The sequence below is a fragment of the Mesoplodon densirostris genome, chromosome 6 (genome assembly GCF_025265405.1).
Source record: "Mesoplodon densirostris isolate mMesDen1 chromosome 6, mMesDen1 primary haplotype, whole genome shotgun sequence".
Lineage (NCBI taxonomy): Eukaryota > Metazoa > Chordata > Mammalia > Artiodactyla > Ziphiidae > Mesoplodon > Mesoplodon densirostris.
The window spans coordinates 49,250,835-49,266,437 of record NC_082666.1 but is presented as its reverse complement, the minus strand read 5'-3'; the positions used below and the strand labels follow the sequence as shown (position 1 = coordinate 49,266,437).

The window sequence follows — 15,603 nt, the reverse complement described above, 5'->3', positions numbered from 1 at the left end:
AAATGGAGAGTCATACTGTGCTCATGGATGGGAAAACTCAACATAATAAAGATGCTAATTCTCCCCAAATTTATATATAGGTCTAACAAAATCTCTACCGAAATCCCATCAAGATGCGTTGTTAATATAAAAAAGGATTATTGCAGGGCTTCCCTGGTGGCACAGTGGTTGAGAGTCCGCCTGCTGATGCAGGGGACATGGGTTCGTGCCCCGGTCCGGGAAGATCCCACATGCCGCAGAGTGGCTGGGCCCGTGAGCCATGGCCGCTGAGCCTGCGCGTCCGGAGCCTGTGCTCCGCAATGGGAGAGGCCATAACAGTGAGATGCCTGTGTACCGCAAAAAAAAAAAAAAAAAAAAAAGGATTACTGCATAGATTTTATGGAAACGCAAAGGAACTATAGTAAACATATTTTAAAAATCTGGAGGAATCACTATACCCAGTTTCAAAACTTTTTTTTTAAACTATCACTATATTTATTCTCATACAGGCAATTTTTTTACAGCTTCCACATTTTCCTCTTAAAAATAGAAGAACAAAAGATTCCCAAAGCTTAGAAATGGATCACTTGGCCCTTTCTCTTCTTATCTCCTCCGAGTTCAAAATGTTGCAGCTCTTAATGGCCAGCATCCTCTTGGATCTGCAGTTGGGCTCAACACATTCAAGTCTCAGCATGATCTTCTTTGTGCTTTTAGCCTTCTTCTGGAAAATTGGCTTTGTTTGCCCACCATAGCCACTCTGCTTCTGATCATAGCGCCTTTTCCCCTGGTCATACAGGGAATTTTTGCCCTTCTTATACTGGGTCACTTTGTGAGGTTGATGCTTTCCACATTTCTTACAGAAAGGCCTTCGGGTTTTTGGTGCATTGACCATCTTTGCAGTTAGAGGTGTCTTCAAGATGAAAACCAGAAGCCCGACGTCCATGTTCCTGCCTCGTTCCACTCGCTCGTCACAGGAAAGCTCAGGACATTTCCCATAGCTGCTTTAACCAAGACTGTGTGGTATTAGTAGAGGGATTAGTACTTCAACGACACATAATAAAAACCCTGGAATAGACTCACAATATAATTTTTTTTTAAAGTTGCCAAAGCCATTCAATGGAGGAAGGATAGACTTTTCAGCAAACTGTGCTGAAGCAAGTGGACATCCATAACAAAAAAATGAAACTTGCCTTATACCTTGTAAGAAAATTACTGCAATAGTTCTAAACTTAGGTGTAAAATGTGAAACTATAAAACTTTTAGTAAGAAAACAAAAATAAAACCATAGAGGAAGATCTTCAGGATCTAAGCAAAGAGGTCTTGGACTTGACACCAAAAGCTCAATCCAGAAGAAATAATCATTTTGACTTCATCAAAATTAACAACACTGGCTTTACAAAAGTATTTGTTAAGAGGATGAAAAGATGATCTACAAACTAAGAGAAAAATATTTGCAAACTAGTTATCCAAGCAAAGAATTAGTATGTAGGAATATAAAGACATCTCAAAGCTCGAGTAAACAAAAAGCAATATAATTATAAATGAGCAAAAGGTATGAAGAGGTATATCACTAATAAGGAAATGCAGATCACAAACAAACACATGCAAAGAAGTTCAACATCATTAGCAAATAGGGAAATGAAAATTAAACCATATTTAGATAACACTACACACCTATCATTACAGTTATAATAAAAACTAGTAAAAACACCAAATAGTGATGAGGCTGTGGAGAAACTAGATCATTTATACATTGCTGGTGGAAACGTAAAATGATAGAGCTGTTATGAAAAGCAGTTTGATAGTTTCTCTTGATTTTTTCTTTATCTGTTTTTCAAAAATAGACTTTACTTAGGGGTCACTTTAAGTTCACAGCAAATTTGGGGAGAAGGTAGAGAGATTTCCTGTATACCCTCTGCCTTGACATATGCAGAGGCTGTCCCATTATTAAACAAATATTAAACAAAACAGTGATACAATTGATAAACCTACATTGACACCTCATTATCACCCAGAATCTATAATTATACTAGGGTTCACTCTTGATGCTGTACATTGTATGGGTTTGGACAAATTTATAATGACATGTAGCTGCCATTATAATATAGTATACAGTAGTTTCACTTGTCCTTAAAAATCCTTGGTGCTATGCCTATTTATACCTCTCTCCAACCTCTGGCAACCACTGATCATTTTATTGTCTCCATAATTTTTCTTTTCTAGAATATCATATAGTTGGAATCATACAGTATGTAGTCTTTTTAGATTGCCTTCTTTCACTTGGTTATATGCATTTAAGTTTCCTCCAATGTCTTTTTATAACTTGATAGCTCATCTTTTAAAAGTACTGCATAATGGTCCCTTGTCTAGATATACCATAGTTTAATATCCATTCATCAGATGTTAAAGGACATCTTGGTTTCCCAAGTTCTGATAATTATGAATAAAGCTGCTACAAACATCTTTATGCAGGTTTTGTGTGGCCATAAGTTCTAAACACTTCTGAGAAATACCAAGCAGTGTTGTTGCTGGAATTTATGGTAAGAGTATTTTTTATTTTGTAAGAAATTGCTGTACTGTCTTCCAAAATCACTGTACAATTTTGTATTTCTACCAACAATGTATGAGATTTATTGTTGCTTCACATTCTTGTCAGCATTTAGTGTTGTCAGTATTCCAGATTTTGGCCATTCTAATAGGTGTATAAGTAGTATCTCATTGTCGTTTTAATTTGCATTTCCCTCATGACGTATGATGTGGAGAATATATTTCTATGTTATTTGCTATCTGTAAATCTTTGATGAGGTGTCTGTTAAGGTCTTTGGCCCATTTTTTATCCAATTATTTCTTATTGTTGAGTTTTAAGAGTTTTTGTATACTTTGGATGAAAGTCCTTTATCAGATGTGTCTTTTGCAAACATGTTCTCCCAGTCTGTGGCTTATCTTTTCATTCTCTTAACACTGTCTTCTGCAGAGCAGGAATTTTTAATTTTAATGAAGTCTAACGTAGCAATTCTTTTCTTTATAGATCATGCCTTTCGTGTTTTATCTAAAAAGTCATTGCCAAACCCAAGGTCATTTAGATTTTCTCTTATGTTATCTCTAGGAGTATTATATGTTTGTATTTTACATTTAGGTCTGCGATCTATTTTCGAGTTATTTTTTGTGAAGAATGTAAGGTCTGAGTTAACACTCTTTTCTTTTCTTTTTTGTTTCTTTTTTCGCCTGTGATGGCCAGTGTTTCAATGCCATTTGCTGAAAAGGCTATCTTTGCTCCATTGTATTACCTTTATTTCTTTGTCAGAGATCAGTTGACTATATTTATGTGGGTCTATTTATGGAATCTCTATTTTGTTTTATTTATCTATTTGTCTATTCTTTTCCCAATATTACACTGTCTTAATTACTGTAGTTTTTTTGTAAGTCTTGAAGTTGAGTAGTGTCAGTTCTCCAACTTTGTTCTTCTCCAACAATATTGTGTTGGCTATCCTGGGTCTTTTACCACTGCATATAAGCTTTAGACTCAGTTCATCAATATCCACAAAATAACTAGCTAGGATTTTCATTGGGATTGCACTGAATTCATAGATCAAGTTGGGAAGAACTGAATACTTGACAGTGTTGAGTCTTCCAGTCCATAAACATGAAATGTTTCTCCATTTATTTAGTTCTTTGATTTTTCTAAACAGTTTTGAAGTTTTCCTCATAAAGATATTATACATATTTTGTTAGATTTATACCTCAGTATTCATTTTTGGGGTGTGGTATAAGTTGTATTATGTTTTTAATTTCAAATTTTACTTACTCATTGCTGGTGTATAGGAGAGCAGTTGACTTTTGCATGTTAACCTTGTATCCTACAAATTTGGTGTAATCAATTATTAGTTCCAGGTGGCTTTTTGTGATTCTTTCAGATATTCTACATAGAGCATCATGTCATCTGTGAACAAAGACAGTTTTATTTCTTCCTTCCTAATCTGTATATCTTTTATTTCCTTTTCTTGTTTTATTGAATTTGCTAAGACTTCCAATAGAATGTCGAAAAATAGTGGTGGGAGAGGACATCCTTGATTTGTTCCTGGTTTTAGTGGGAAAACTTTGACTTTCTTATCATTACATATGATTTAAGATGTAATTTCTTTGTAGATAGTCTTTATCAAGTTGTGGAAGGTCTTTTATATTTCTAGTTTCCCAAAAGATTTTAATGGTGAAAAATGTTGAGTTTTGTCAAATGCTTTCTCTACATCTATTGATATGATCATATGTTTTTCTTTTTTAGTCTGTTGATGTGATAAATACATTAATTGATTTGTGAATTTTGAATCAACCCTTCATATCTGTGATAAGTCCTACTTGGTTTAGGTGTATAATTTTTTTCATATCAATACATGTTTGATTTATTTTGCTAATGTTTTGTTGAAGAATTTTGCATTTATATTCACAAAGGATATTGATCTGCAGTTTCTTTCTTGTAATGTCATTGTCTGCTTTTGATATTAGAGTAATGCTGGCCTTTGAGAATGAGTTAGAAAGTATTCTCTCTACTTCAGTCTTCTGAAAGAGACTGTAGAGAATTGGTGTAATATCTTCCATAAATATTTGGAAGAATTCACTAGTAAACCCACCTGGGTCTGGTGCTGTTTTGAAATGCTATTAATTATTGATTCAATATTTTAAGGGATATAAGTCTATTCAGGTTGGCTGTTTTCCTTATATGAAATTTGGCAGATCACATCTTTCAAGGATTTAGTCACTTTCATCTAGGTTATCAGGTTTGTGGATATAGAGTTTTTCATAGTATTTAGTTATTATCCTTTTGCTATCCATGATATCTACAGTGATGTACCTGTTTTCATTTCTTATATTAGTTAATGTATCCTCTCTTTTTGTCTTAGTTCACCTGGATAGATACTTATTGATTTTACTGATACTTTCAAATAATCAACTTTTGGTTTTGTTGAATTTCTCTATGGATTTCCTGTGTTCAGTTTCATTGATTTCAGTTCTGATTCTTCTAATTTATTTTTGTCTGCTTACTTGAATTTAATTTGCTCTTCTTTTTCTAGTTTCCTTGGGTGGAAGTTTAGTGATTGATTTTCAATTTTTCTTCCTTTCTAGAAATGTTTGCTTTCAATGCTATGCATTTTCCTCTAAGCTCTGCTTTCACGGTACTCCACTAATTTTGATAAGTTGTATTTTCATTTTAATTTAGTTCAAATATTTTTAATTTCTCTTGAGATTTCTTCTTTGACCCATGTGTTATTTACTATTATTATTTACAAGTGTTTTGAGATTTTCTAGCTATTATTGGTTTCTAGTTTAATTCCATTGTGGTGTAATAGTAGACATTATATAATTTCTATTTCTAAAAATGTGTTTAGGTGTGTTTCATGGCCCAGGATGTGGCCCATCTTGGTGAATGTTCCATGTTATCTTGAGAAAAAAGTATGTTGTGCTGTTGTTGGATAAAGCAATGTTAGATGTCCATGATACCCAAGTGATTGATGATGTTATTGAGTTCAGTTATGTCCTTAATGATTTTCTGCCTGCTGTACTATTTCTGATAAAGGAATGTTGAAGTCTCCGACTATAATAGTGTATTCATCTATTTTCCTTTTAGTTCTATCAGGTTTTCCCATATATAGTTTGATGCTCTCTTGTTAGATCTTAAGTATTTTTATGGCTTCTTGGAAAATTGCCCTTTTATCATTATGTAATGATCCTCTTTATTCCTGTTAACTTTCCTTGTTCTGAAGTCTGCTCTGTATGAAATTATATAGCTACTGCCACTTACTTTTGATTAGTGTTAGTAAGATATATCTTTCCCCAACCCTTTGATTTTAATCCATATGTGTCTTTATATTTAAGTGAATTTCTTATAGACAATAGATAGTTGGCTTTTGTTTTTTGATCCATTCTGATAATCTCTTTTAATTGGTGGATTTAGACCATTGATGAACAAAATGATTATTGATGTAATTGGATTAATATCTACCGTATTTGTTACTATTTTCTATTTGTTGCCCTTGTTCTTTGTTCATGTTTTTGTCTCCTGAATGTGTTCCCCCCTGCCTCTTTTTTTGTTTTGTTTTAAATGAGCATTTTATGTCATTCCATTTTCTCTCCTTCTTTTCTTAGTATATATCATTTATACTTTTTTAAAACTTTTTTTTAGTGGTTTCTCTAGAGTTTGCAATATATATTTACAGCTAATCTAATTCTACTTTCAAATAATACTATAATACCTCAGGGGTAGTGTGAGTACAGTACTTTATAATAATAAAATAACCCTAATTCTTTTTTCCTGTCCTTTGTATCATTGTTCTCATTCATTTCACTTATACATAAGCATATATCAGCATTTATATGTATATCTTATATACATAAGTTGTATACGTAAGTATGCATGATCAAATACATTTTTGCTATTATTATTTTGAACAAACTGTTATCTGTTAGATCAATTAAGAATAAGAAAAATAAAAGTTTTATTTTACCTTCACTTAACCTCTTTGATGCTCTTCCTTTTTTTATTTGAACTGGATTTCTGACCTATATCATTTTCCTTATCTCTGGAGAACTTCTTTTAATATTGCTTGCAAGGCAGGTCTACTGGCAAAAAATTCCTTCAATTTTTGTTTGTCTGAGAATGTCTTCATTTCCCCTTCACTTTTGAAGGACAATTTTTCAAGGTACAGTTCTTGGTGGTTTTTTTTGTTTGTTTTGTTTTTAGCATTTTTTTTCTGTCTGCTTTTCATTTTTGGAGGTTTCTATTGAAATATTGTCAAACTCAGCAATTCTTTCATCAGCTGTGTCCTATATAATAGCCCAAAGAAGGCATTCTTCATTTCTGTAATAGTACTTCTGATCTCTAGCTTTTCCTTTTGGTTCTTTCTTAGAATTTCCACCTCTCTGTTTACATTGCCCATCTGCTCTGGCATGCTGTCTACGTTATCCATTAGAGCCCTTAGCATATTATTCATGGTTGTTTTAAATCCTCAGTCAGATAATTTCAACATCCCTATCATACATATCATAATTTTGTTCTGAGGTTTGTTTTGTCTCTTAAGTCATTTAGTACGTCTTGATGCCTTGTGACTTTTTCTTGATAGTTGAGCATGATATACTGAGTAAAAGAAACTGTCATAAATAGGCCTGTAGTAATGTGGTGGTAAGATGTTGAGGAAGGTGAAGCATTCTATAGTCCTATGAGTAGGTCCCAATCTTCCAGGAAGCCTGTGCCTGGACCATGAACTTCACCAGTGATTTTCATTTCCCTCACCAGAACCTTAGGTGGGACAGGATGGCCAGAGTGAACTGAAGTTGTGTATTTTCCTTCTCCCACATGGAAGGCTAGGTGGGTCTGGAGTGGGGTATTTCCCTTTATCCCTGTGGAAGATTAGAGTCAGCTGAGGTTGGGTATTTCCCTCCCCCTAGGTCAGTTAAGTTCTGATAAAACACCTGCAGTTTAGGCTCTGGTTAAATAGTTTCTCTTGAGGGCAGACCTTGTTAAGAACAGAATGCTCTGGGGTATTTCAAAATGGTGGCTCTTCCCTGCCTCTTACAGCAGCAGCAGGGGATTTTTCTCTGATGTTCTTGTGAGAACCTGGTACAAGTCTAGAAGGTGGAACCCACAAAAGTTCCCTCCACCCCATGAATGAGTTCTCTGGAATTTGTTACTCTCAGGGTTGTCTACACTGAGCCTCCTGCAATGTATCAATTACAGTTCTGGTTTCCCTACCACGGCACTGATTGCTGCAGAGGTTTCAACTTGTGATTTCTGCTCTGGTAAGTTATGATTCTTTGTATTCACTTGTTGGTCTCTCCAATTTTGGTGACAGTGGTTTACCTTGTGACCTCACGTCTCTTAGTTAAGTTGTGACCACTGGCAAGCATTTCTCAACTGCACTGTTTTTATAAAATGTCATTTTTATATTACCTATCTGCACTGGAGAGGTTAATGCAGTGCTAAAACTTGAAGCAGTTAGGATGCTTTAGGTTGCAAATAATAGAAAACTCAATATTAAAAATGGCCTAGGGGGGCTTCCCTGGTGGCGCAGTGGTTGAGAGTCTGCCTGCCGATGCAGGGGGCACGGGTTCGTGCCCCGGTCAGGGAAGATCCCACATGCCGTGGAGCGGCTGGGCCCGTGAGCCATGGCCGCTGAGCCTGCGCGTCCGGAGCCTGTGCTCCGCAATGGGAGAGGCCACAGCAGTGAGAGGCCCGTGTACCGAAAAAAAAAAGGCCTTGGGGCTTCCCTGGTGGCGCAGTGACTGAGAGTCCGCCTGCCGATGCAGGGGACGCAGATTCCTGCCCCCGCTCCCCCAGTCCGGGAGGATGCCACATGCCACGGAGCGGCTGGGCCCGTGAGCCATGGCCGCTGAGCCTGCGCGTCCGGAGCCTGTGCTCTGCAATGGGAGAGGCCACAACAGTGAGAGGCTCACCGAGAAAAAAAAAAAAAAAGCCTTAATAAGAAGAGAATTTATTATCTCACGTAAGAAGGAGCCTAGAAGTAGGATGTTAATTCCAGAGTAGTTTAGTTGAGAAGCTTACAAGGTCATCAAGTGTCCAAGTTTTATCTTTGTGCTTTACTACCTTCAAGAGGGAGTTTTATTCCTCAGGCTGTATCAATGTCAGTGTGTTGTTTGTGGTACTGTACTATAACTCTGGAAGACTATATTACAAAAATTTTGAGACAACTGAGCAAAGAATACAAGGGATTTCTCTGTATTATTTCTTACAATCCCATGTGAACCTACAATTCGAAATATAAAGTTTAATTTAAAAAATAAAACCTAGGAAGTACAAGTAGTTTAATATTATTAGAGAGTAAGTGCTTATCAGAGGGTATTGGAAGATGTGAATAAAGAAATTGGTAGGATGAGGGCCTGGAAGGACTTGAGGTTTATGGTAGAAAGTTTGGACTTCATCTTGTCAGTGATGTTATACCATTATGTTAGTTTTATATTGCCACTGTAACAAATTATAACAAACATAATGGTTTAAAATAACACAAATTTATTATCTTAGACTTCTGGCCTACAGAATTGTAAAATGGGTTTCACTGAGCTACAATTAAAATGTCTGCAGGGCTGTATGTGTATGTTTTTTTCTGGTAGCTATAAAAGAAAATCTGCCCCTTTGTTTTTTCCTACTTCTAGAGACTGCCTGAATTCCTTGACAACTAATCCCTTCTTCCATTTTCAAAGCCAAGATTGTAGTATCTTCAGGTGTGTCTGGCTCTGAGCCTCCTCCCTTCCTCTTACTTACAAGGACCAGGATAATCTCCTTATCTCAAGATTGTTAACTTAATTACACTGGCAAAAACCCTTTTGCCATAAAAGGTAGCATATTTACAGGTTCTAGGAATTAGGATTTAGACATGTCTTGTAAGGGTATTATGCATAGGCATTTACTGCATATAACTTCTAAGACAGCTAAAAGAATTGAGGGTTAAAATTGAGTACACTTAACTTTAGGTGTTTAAGCAAAGCGTATCTGCAATTGTGCGTAGTGGTACAATTTGCCTGTTCTCCTAAGTCTTCCAACCCTGTGCCCAAAGCTGGACTCAAAGTTTAGATAATGATCTATTATTGCTCTAGATTCATGTTACGGATCCTGGATATTCTTTTAGTGACTCTTGTGGCACTTGTCTTATATTTTTCTGTGTCCCAATTTTTGTTGTCTCTTCAAAGTGGGAATTATTTCAAAGATTCCAAACATGCAAGATGTGCACATCAGTATGCTTAATAATGTCTAATTCTCCTGGTCCTCTTCAAACAAGGTCTATGCTTCAATGGTTTGTCTCCTATGAGACCATTGTATTGAAAAGGCCGGTGTTCCTTAATTCTCACTGGCTTTTTTATTCTGCAGATTCATTTAGAAAAGTACGTGCCAATTCCAATGGATTGATCTGTTCTGTCTTGCTTGGGTAGCCATTAATAACAAAGTTGAAAACATTCTTGTGCAGAACAAATTTTACTCTAATTAAATTGTTCAAAATGAAAGAAATTCAGTATGACTTTTACTTGTCTTTAGTCAGGGAAAACAGTAATCTTGCTGAAATATTCCGTATGCAGGCTGTCATCTATTCTCTTCTTTCATCTCTGAAGATGAAATATCCATAGACATGACTTTAAACATTGTTCTTTAGAGGTTTGTACAAAGGACTTATATAACCAAATTTGTAATCTAGAAATATCACTTTCACTGTATTGTGAAGGATGTGCAATTTGTGGAGTAGAAGCGACTTATATTAACCTTAGTTGGCTTTTCCTAGTATTTTTCTATTTCAGTGAGATTAGAGCTCATATGAGCTTGTCCTCGGATATTACTTAACAACACAGATATTAGTTAAAGCAACATAAGCATGCATTATATTTACTTAATGTGTGGTTCTGAGTGTTTGGTGCAAAGGATTTCTACAGAGATATTTCACCTGATCAGAAAATGGGAAACTCCAGAAAACTAAGTTGTCTCCATGGCTTAACCAATTTTACTGTCATTTCATGAAAATTTAATAAAGTTAACAATAAATTGTAAATGAGTTAAGTGTTATAACTGAAGTAGCAAAAAGAGGTAGAAATGGGAAATGCAAAACCAGTGAAATTAACATTTAAAACAGCAGTCAATGAAAGTATCCTTCAGAATCTCAATATACGCTAGGCTCCTAGACAAGAAATTCATCAAGCAGAGCTCCTAAAATTTTGGCAACAATTTCTGTCTACTTGAAAGGAACACTGATATCAACTTGCTGACACTGTTTTAAATTCTTCCTTCAAAAGCTGAATAGAAATCATTACCTTTACCATCATTACTTTGTAACTATTTGACATGATTTATCCCTGAATGTCAAAGAGCTTTAATATAATACCTTATCATAAATTTAATAATATCCTAGCATCTTTGGGATAATATGGAGTTTTCCTCAAGTCAAATGCAATGTGAATGGCAGAGTCAAAATGAAAATTCACTTCTTTGTTTCCAGGTTCCTGAACTAACAGGTATATTCTCTTTTGGATAGTGCAAAAATTACCTGCCCACTACTAGATAGTGAGATGTTTCTGTACTTGCAGGAGGGTATATTTTGTAATCAAGTTACTAATTAGAGCTTATCTAGAGGAGAAGATAAAGTATAGTGGAGGGACACCAAAAACTACCACATCTACAATTGCTGAAAGATTTGGAAAACAGAGAGAGATGATGTGGAAGGGAAACTGATAGCCACCTTTAGACATCTGAATGGTTATCATGTCTAGCTCCTGAAGTTCTAACATATGGAATAAACATGGAAACATGCTTCAGTCCAACATTGAGAAAAACAGAAATATCCAGTGATGGACTATGTTTCCTTGTTAGGTGTGAGCTCCCCATCACTGAAGTGCTAAAGTAAAAACTGGATCACCATTTTTCCAATATGTTGTTAAAATCATTGTTTGCATTGTACACGAGGGTAGATTAGAGGAATATGATCCTGTTCTACTTTATATTTCTATGATTACTCAATATAACAAAGGGAGATGCTAAGGTAACCAACTTCCTGGTGAACAGTAGAATAGCCTGATGCCCTAGCAGGAAATCTTATCAAGATTCACAACAGGCAAATCTACTTGAGGTCAACTCAATGAGAACCCAAGACAGACTCTAGTTATTCATGGCAAGTTATTCTCTGTTTGAAAACAAATATCTCAAAAATACATCCTAGGCCATAATTACAACTCTTTGTACTGATCTTGCTTTTGTAATGTATACTCCTAAACATCTTAGTATTCCATATCTTTTTCCTTTATGCACAATATACCAATTCTTTAAGAATCTTAGTCTTGTGAATTTTAGATGTATTAGGGTAACTTGTAGCAAATTCAAAATAATGACAAAAACAGTTTAGTCCTATGTTTTGTTCTGGGGAAATGTCCTGAATTTGTTCCATAGGCCTCATTCTTAGAAGGTTCTCTCTGATAATATTGAGTTTTCCTTGAATTCTAGTGAATTTTATATATTGGCTGTACTCTCTCCAACATGGGAGAGCTACCATGGAGGTAACGAATTTCCTAATCCCTTTAAGAATTCAAGGAAGGGGCTTTCCTGGTGGTGCAGTGGTTGAGAGTCCGCCTGCCGATGCAGGGGACACGGGTTCGTGCCCCAGCCCGGGAAGACTCCACATGCCACGGAGCGGCTGGGCCCGTGAGCCGTGGCCGCTGAGCCTGGGCGTCCGGAGCCTATGCTCCACAACGGGAGAGACCACAAGAAGGATATAGCAGTGATAAGACTTACTGTTTTATGGGATGCTGTCTGAGTGATCTGTGAACTACAAGTACCAGAATTTTGACAGAAGTGTCAGTCAGAGACTATCCAAATCAGAGACATCCAAAGCTTGGTATTTATCTCCTAAATTTAAAAATACAACAAATTTGTTTATGCTAAATTAATGGAATATTTCAATGAATAAGAAATAATATGATATTTCTAGAGTTTCTTTATGTATAAAGATACATGTATCATGAACATACATACAGACATGCACACATGAATACAAATATTAATTACTAAATACTAATACTAAACTTATGCTAAATTAAATTCCAAATATGACATGCAAGTTAATTAATCAGCATAATCAGACTGTGGGAATTTCCACATCCTATATCTGTATCCCCTTTTTAAATTTTTTGAATTATCCAGTTCTGTGGGGTCTAATAATCTTCTTCTTCCAATGTTAAATACTAATTTTTTCTCCCACCATTTTCTGTAATGAATGCTTTTATGTGTTAAAACATTTAAAATACACCCAATTCTCATCTCATTGCTGAGACTGGCTGTTAGTTTGGGCCTGAAATATACATATGATCAAGTAATTTAGGAACACTTATACCCTTCAATATCCCTTTCTAAAGCATGCTTTCTGTTTGTCCAGGGAGAGAAGGCAGTAAAACTTTTTTCCTCCCTCCCTCCCTCCCTTCCTTCCTTCAGCCCTCCCTCTTTCTCTCTCATTTGAAAGATGTGAATTTAATCTTTTGGGTATCCCACAGTGGTGGTAATGATAGAGGAGTGGGTGATTAAACACCTATCTAGCTGTTATCACAGAGGTGATATTTAACCATTAAGATAGGATTGTGTTCATTACACAGGTTGATTATACAAGTAGGACTTGCTGAATATGTAGTGGAGGCAATGTTCAATCTTGATAGTAAAGTGAACCATATGGCCTTTAAGTTTTTTGCAATACCTAGGATTATGCAGTTGGGTCTAATATGGCCAGTATGAAAATTTGAGGGAGAAAAGTGGTCCATCCCAATTCTAATCAGAAGTAGAGTACCAAAAGTAAATAGAAATGTAAGGCTATGCACTTCAAAGAAACATCCAAACACAATCATTTTTGGGGGAATCATGTCAACTATTCAAGCCTACCATTTCTCTGGAGGATAATATTTAAGGAGTTCCTCAGTTTAAAACCAGTAAGTCATCTCAAGTATTTAAATCTTTCTCTTTCAAACCAGAGAAAGGCAATCTAAGAAATGATTGTAGCTATTTTCAGAGGAAATGAGCAATGAAAAAGAAATCCAATAGGAATTTTGCTGTTCCCATGAGATTGTAGCAAACTTTTTTCCCTATAGCTTTCAAAGATTTCAGATTCTGAGGGTGAACTACCTCATTTCTTCTTAGAGGTACAAACTAGAAAAGTAAACAAACAAATACACAAAAAATCTTTAGGGATAGAATGGGCACCTGTCGATGAAAACCAGCAACTGATGAAAACTGAGCTTATTGTGCACTAAACCATAGGAAAAGCACCCCTAGAACAAGTGGGGAATATTTAGCACTGAATAAGTAAGTATTCACATTTTCCCTCTCCATAAAAAGATCAGGCTTATAAATTTAACCTGACAGCGTGACAGGACTCATGTTTTTCTGTTGTCTTTTATTGCAAATATTCATCATTTCTGTTTTCCTCATAATAGCGTACATTTTATACACACGGGCCATAACTTAAAGGCCAAAGCTATTCAGTTATCCCACTAGCATGATAAATGGTGATTGTGGTGAAAAGCTATTTCATGTTGCAAGCATGTCATGGAATTGTACATTTTGCAATATTGGAATTTCAAAATTTTTATACAAAAATATTTGTCATGGATGAAGTAAAGGGAAACAAAGCATTTCTTCTTAATAAGAGCTACATTGTAATGATATTTGTAACTTTAAGCCTAATGGATAGGAAAACAAAGCAAAATGGAAGTTTTTGAACTGAGATGTTAAATAGTGTTTCATCAGTGAAGAATGTAATTTTTACTTATTTTATTCCCAACTTCAATTTCATCCTTTCCTTGCTGATGTGTCTTCCATTAGATACTGCCTCAGTGGGAGAGTATCACATATAACCCAATCAGACGGTCTTAAAAAAGACAAACAATATAAGGTCAAAGAAACAGCTGAATTTAGAGTACATATCTTCTGGATTTATATTATGGACTTAGAGAGATGGAAAAGCTTTCTTCAGTTTAATGAATTGAATATGATTTTGTTCTGGATTGAATCACTATGTGTCATTTGACCAGAAGTTCAACTTATTACTGCACCTGATTCCAGTTAAATTTTTTATGAGACAGGCAACTGGGGAAATTTGAAGCTGCAACTGTAGGAGTAAAAGCCAAAACACCTCCAGAGATTATTTTATGCAACACCATTTTCACCCTGTTCAACTGAAAATGCTATCAAGGGTTGTAAGACTATTTTAATGTAGAAAATAAAATAGAAAAATAAAGCAGATATTTACTGCCATATTCTCTTTTAGTTGTGTGACCATAATCAGATACATGTAAATCTAAGGACAAACAAAAACCAGCTTGGGCATATTTATCTATATGCCACATGCATATCTTATAGTATCTGAAAGTTTTCAAGAAGCCAATTTTGATATTTAATGTTTTAGAGGTAAGTGCTTTTGTTGTAGTTTTTTTAAAAAACTGAAAACAACGTAAATGAACATAATAAGCCTCTCAATTATTAATATAAAACAACAATTGTAGGGCTTCCCTGGTGGCGCAGTGGTTGAGAGTCCGCCTGCCGATGCAGGGGACATGGGTTCGTGCCCCAGTCCGGGAAGATCCCACATGCCGAGGAGCGGCTGGGCCTGTGAGCCACGGCCGCTGAGCCTGCGCGTCCGGAGCCTGTGCTCCGCAACGGGAGAGGCCACAACAGTGAGAGGCCCACATACAGCAAAAACAAAAACAAAAACAAAAAAAACAAAAAAAAAACCCCACAATTGTAGACTACAAAGACACGAAATCACTATTCTTCCTCTTCTATATTTCTCCTTTATTCTATTGATCTTATTTCTGGTTCAGTTAATCTGGACATGACCAAAAGAACTGCTGAGTGTATGTGGTTGATGGATGGCCTAGTGATGTAAAATTAGTTTAACTCTCTTTCTAAATCCTATGTGTACAATGTTTTTCATTCTCACCTCCATGAGTACCATAGAATAAAATAAAATGACCCTGTTATAGGATAGATAAGGTTTAAAATATATGTTAGCATAAAGTTTATTTCAAAGTACTGTGGATTTTATTATTGGTACATCTAACTTTTGCAGTTTCAACTGTCCTCTCATGCTCAAAATAAAGTGT

The 15,603-nt window shown here is 35.6% G+C and overlaps 1 protein-coding gene across 1 annotated transcript; it reads right to left on the bottom strand.

The window, feature by feature from the left end:
* Nucleotides 1-562: 562 nt before the first annotated feature.
* On the bottom strand, nt 563-871 carry LOC132492247 (large ribosomal subunit protein eL42-like). Its single transcript, XM_060101630.1, has one exon. The coding sequence runs from the start codon at nt 869-871 to the stop codon at nt 563-565; it is 309 nt and encodes a 102-aa protein (XP_059957613.1).
* Nucleotides 872-15,603: the final 14,732 nt, after the last annotated feature.